The 4,360-nt window shown below is 41.4% G+C and overlaps 1 protein-coding gene across 1 annotated transcript in view; it reads right to left on the reverse strand.

The window, feature by feature from the left end:
* Positions 1–4,360, reverse strand: part of LOC106879164 (dynein heavy chain domain-containing protein 1) — a 72,778-nt gene that overhangs the window by 66,973 nt on the left and 1,445 nt on the right. Inside the window, exons 2-4 of the mRNA XM_014928609.2 lie at positions 3,738–3,836; positions 1,695–1,826; positions 665–905 (exon numbers count right to left, since the gene is read on the reverse strand). Coding sequence (XP_014784095.2) covers positions 665–905; positions 1,695–1,826; positions 3,738–3,836 — 472 coding nt within the window. The remainder of the gene's footprint in view (positions 1–664; positions 906–1,694; positions 1,827–3,737; positions 3,837–4,360) is intronic.

The raw sequence follows: 4,360 nt of genomic DNA on the forward strand, positions 1-4,360 counted from the left end.
GATACACATACATATATACACTAGGTTTCCATTTACTAAATTCACTGATTCACTCACAAGGTATTAGTCACCCTGGGGCTATAGTAGAAGACACTTGCTCAAGGTGCCACACAATGGGACTGAACCCAAGACAACATGGTTGAGAAGTGAGCTTGTTAACTGCAGAGCCATGTCTATGCCTGAAGCATTTCGTCGCACACTCCAACAATCCTGCAATTCCACCGATCGGCCTCACACGGATTAATGAGTTGGTCACAGTTTTGCAAGCATGGAAGAACAACAAGATTATAAGAAGAAGAAATATAAAAATGTAGAGGCAGCGGGGTAAAAGTAGGAGGAAGAAAAAGAGGAAGGAGGAAGGAGGAGGAGAAAAAGGAGGAGGAGGAGGAAGAAAAAGAAGAAGAGGAAGAAGAAAAAGGAGGAGGAGGAGGAGGAAGAAGAATAAGAAGGAGAAAAAGAAGATGAAGAAAAATAAAAGAAGAAGAAAAAGGAGAAAAAGAAGAATAAGTAGGAGGAGGAAGAGAAGAAAAAGGTGGAAAAAAAAGAAGAAACAGAAGAATAAGGAGGAGGAGGGGAGGAGGAGGAAGAGGAGAAGAAGAAGAAGAAGAAGAAGAAGAAGAAGAAGAAGATGATGAAGAAGAAGAATGTTGTGTAGTTAACTTACTGTTCCGAGACAATTCGCTGGCAGTGAGCATATGAGAAGATTTCTTGTTTGTTTGTTTTGGAACTCTTAATGCCAAATTGAAGAGGCCCGGGAAACATTTACGTGCACTGGGCACCAGTTGTTCAGGTCGGTCAGTGACCGCAAGTAAGTCTGTCACCTCGTTGTCACTGAGGAAGAAGAGACGAGGGAAATCCATTCGACTTTCGTCCAAAAATCGCTGCAGTTTCTTCAAAATGTGTTCCTGTGGCAGAAATGAAAGAAGGATACGGTTGCTTAGCGCTTAACGATCAGGGACACTTCTCAAGCAAGATGCTGAATACAGGAGTATAACGGACATCTTAGTTGAGAGATGTCCTTACAATTAATTATGAACAATACTCATTAGTCATCATTGTTATTATTATTATTAAAGCACCTACTATACACTCGGAGTGGTTGGCATTAGGAAGGGCATCCAGCTGTAGAAACATTACCAGATCAGACTGGAGTCTGGTGCAGCCTCCTGGCTTTCCAGACCCCAGTCGAACCGTCCAACCCATGCCAGCATGGAAAACGGACGTTAAACAATTATTATTATTATTATTAAAGCACCCACTACATGCTCGGAGTGGTTGGTGTTAGGAAGGGCATCCAGCTGTAGAAACATTGCCAGATCAGACTGGAGTCTGGTGCAACCTCCAGGCTTTCCAGGCCCCAGTCAAACTGTCCAACCCATGCCAGCATGGAAAACGGACGTCAAATGATGATTATTATAATTATTAAAGCGACCAGGGGCTACAGTAGAAAACACTTGTCCAAGGTGCCACACGGTGGGACTGAACCTGAAATCACAAGTAGGAAAACAGGCTTCTGGACCACACGACCAAGCCGGCGCCTTACTTTACCTGAAAAAAATTTCAGGTGGGATGGTCATAATTAGAACACCTTTGCTTAGAAGTCTTTTCAATCAGGGCAGATAACAAGGTAAACAACAACAACAACAACATGAATTATAAAAGTAAAGTGGAAAAAAATGATTTCTTAAACGAACCATGGTTTCAATAATCGACAGCAACATTTTCCGTAACTTGTTTCCCTGGAGGACACGATGATCTTTCTCACTCATTGATTTGGGGCAAACCGACATTACCTTGGGGTCAGCGTTTACCACACGCATCCATTCCTGGAATATTTAATTAAAAAAGAAAAAAAAAGGGAGAGAAAATAATGGTTGTAAATTTTGGTACAAGAACAGTAATTTTACAGAGAAAGGGTTAAGTTGATGACATTGACCTAGTACATAACTGGTACTTATTTTGTCAAACCCCTAAAAGGATAAGTTGGCCTTGGTGGGATTTGAACTTAGTGCATAAATAACCAGAAGGGATGCCACAAAGCATTTTGCCCAGCACATTCCAGTCATTTGTATGTAGGGGGTCACACCATGAGGTCTTTAGCATTTGTGAGATCCAGGTTTTAATTATGAGTTTTTTATGACTAGAGATGGTGGATCAACTAATACTTACTTTGGACGTATAGTGAACTGTGTATTCAAACATAATGTGCTGAGTCAAAAACTTTGCAATATTTTGGTAACATAAGACAAGCAAACAGGCAAAATGCTTAGTGGTATTTCGTCTATCTTTACATTCTGAGTTCAAATTCTGCAGAGGTTGACTTTGCCTTTCATCCTTGCGCAGTCGATAAATTAAGTACCAGTTGCATACTGGAGTCGATCAAATTGATTAGCCCCCTGTCCAAAAATTTCGGGCCTTGTGCCTAGAGTAGAAAAGAATATTCTGGTAACTATTTGCTTTGTTCATTGTGGTGCAACAAAAGCAGCCCAGAATTTAAAGAAGAGGCCATTGTGTTGCAGCGTCGGAAGCCAGCTTTCTGCCAGTTCTTTGATTCCTCACTGATACTATTTCTTGTCCTTTGAGGCAAAGAACTCCTTCACTGAAGCCTCCACCTGCTCTTGATTGGTGAAGCGTTGTGCGCACAGGAAGTAATCCTTGGATGGGAACAAGTAATAATCCAAGGGAGATAACTTTCCACAACCCTAACATGCATAAGCAGGGTTTAAGCAAAGGGCCTGCTACTGAAGCCTATTGCCAAATATGGGCATTTCAAATACAATGTGATGCTCTGCATCAGGTGAAATTACGAGGGAGTAATTCACAACAAGTTGGTTCCATCTGGTCAAACCATTAATGCCTACTTGTACTCTGAACAACAGGAGCGGAGGTATGCCATGGTGAGGCAAGAATATCTAGTATTGGTCAACAGAAAGTAACCTCTTCCGCAGCAAGGCAATGTAGGACCTCATACTGCTTGAATGACCTGGAATGAACTCCAGGAACTTGAGGGAATTGAACTGATGCCATGCCCAGCGTATAGTCGGATTATTACTTGTTCTGATGTGGAGATGCAATGGCCCAGTGGTTAGGGCAGCGGACTTGTGGTCATAGGATCGCGGTTTCTATTCCCAGACTGGGCGTTGTGAGTGTTTATTGAGTGAAAACACCTAAAGCTCCACGAGGCTCCGGCAGGGGATGGTGACGAACCCTGCTGTACTCCTCCACCACAACATTCTCTCACTCTTACTTCCTGTTTCTGTTGTACCTGTAATTCAAAGGGTCAGCCTTGTCACACTGTGTCACGCTGAATATCCCCGAGAACTACGTTAAAGGTACACGTGTCTGTGGAGTGCTCAGCCACTTGCACGTTAATTTTACGAGCAGGCTGTTCCGTCGATTGGATCAACTGGAACCCTCGACGTCGTAAGCGACAGAGTGCCAACACCAACAACTTGTTCTGATCCATGGATCACTTTTTGTGCTCATGAGGCTTCATCAACGAAGAGGAGATGGAGACTCAAAGAGCAAGAACTTGCATCAGCACAGAATCAAAGAACTGGCAGAAAGGTGGCTTCAGACGCTACAACCTGATGGCCCCTGCTTTCAATTCCGGGCTGCTTTTGTTGTAACTTGATACATAAAGAAAATAAGCCACCAGAATATTGCAAAACTCTTGACTCAGCACAATGTTATCCTGTTTTTTTTTAACCAGGGAGGGAAGATAAATGAATGCTTACTTTGAATTTGTTGTGAACGGAGAATTCAAACGTAGTGGCCTGAAGATCAAATTCTTTAATAAAACTTGGTTTCTCAAATACTTTAATGAGGTACATCCACTGAAATTTAAGAACAAAAATGCAACAATTTACAATGACCATATCAGCCATCACAGCATCAATTTATCATTTCTTACCATGTTTTCAGCAGCTTCATTTGAGATTTTACATCACCTTTAGGTGTAGAGCTATGTTCCCCAGATGTGTGTGGGATTAGGGTTAGGGTTAGGGTTAGGGTTAGGGTTAGGGATTGTGCTTTTTGTTGGTTGTTAGTTTCAATCTGTTTGTTATATGTAAAGAATAAAAAGTTTAGAATGGTACAACAATGCACTATAGAACAAAAAATGGACTATATACCTGTTGTAATTTGGTTACCTATAGTCCGATGATATTTCGGAATTAGAATTCCTTCTTCAGATCTTATTTGCTGTTTATAGCAGAGACTCCAGCAAAGAAGATCTGAAGAAGGAATTCTAATTCCGAAATATCATCGGACTATAGGTAACCAAGTTACAACAGGTATATAGTCCATTTTTTGTTCTATAGTGCATTGTTGTACCTTTCTAAACTTTTTATTCTTTACA

Source organism: Octopus bimaculoides, chromosome 27, assembly GCF_001194135.2.
Source record: "Octopus bimaculoides isolate UCB-OBI-ISO-001 chromosome 27, ASM119413v2, whole genome shotgun sequence".
In the NCBI taxonomy this organism is placed as follows: Eukaryota; Metazoa; Mollusca; class Cephalopoda; order Octopoda; family Octopodidae; genus Octopus; species Octopus bimaculoides.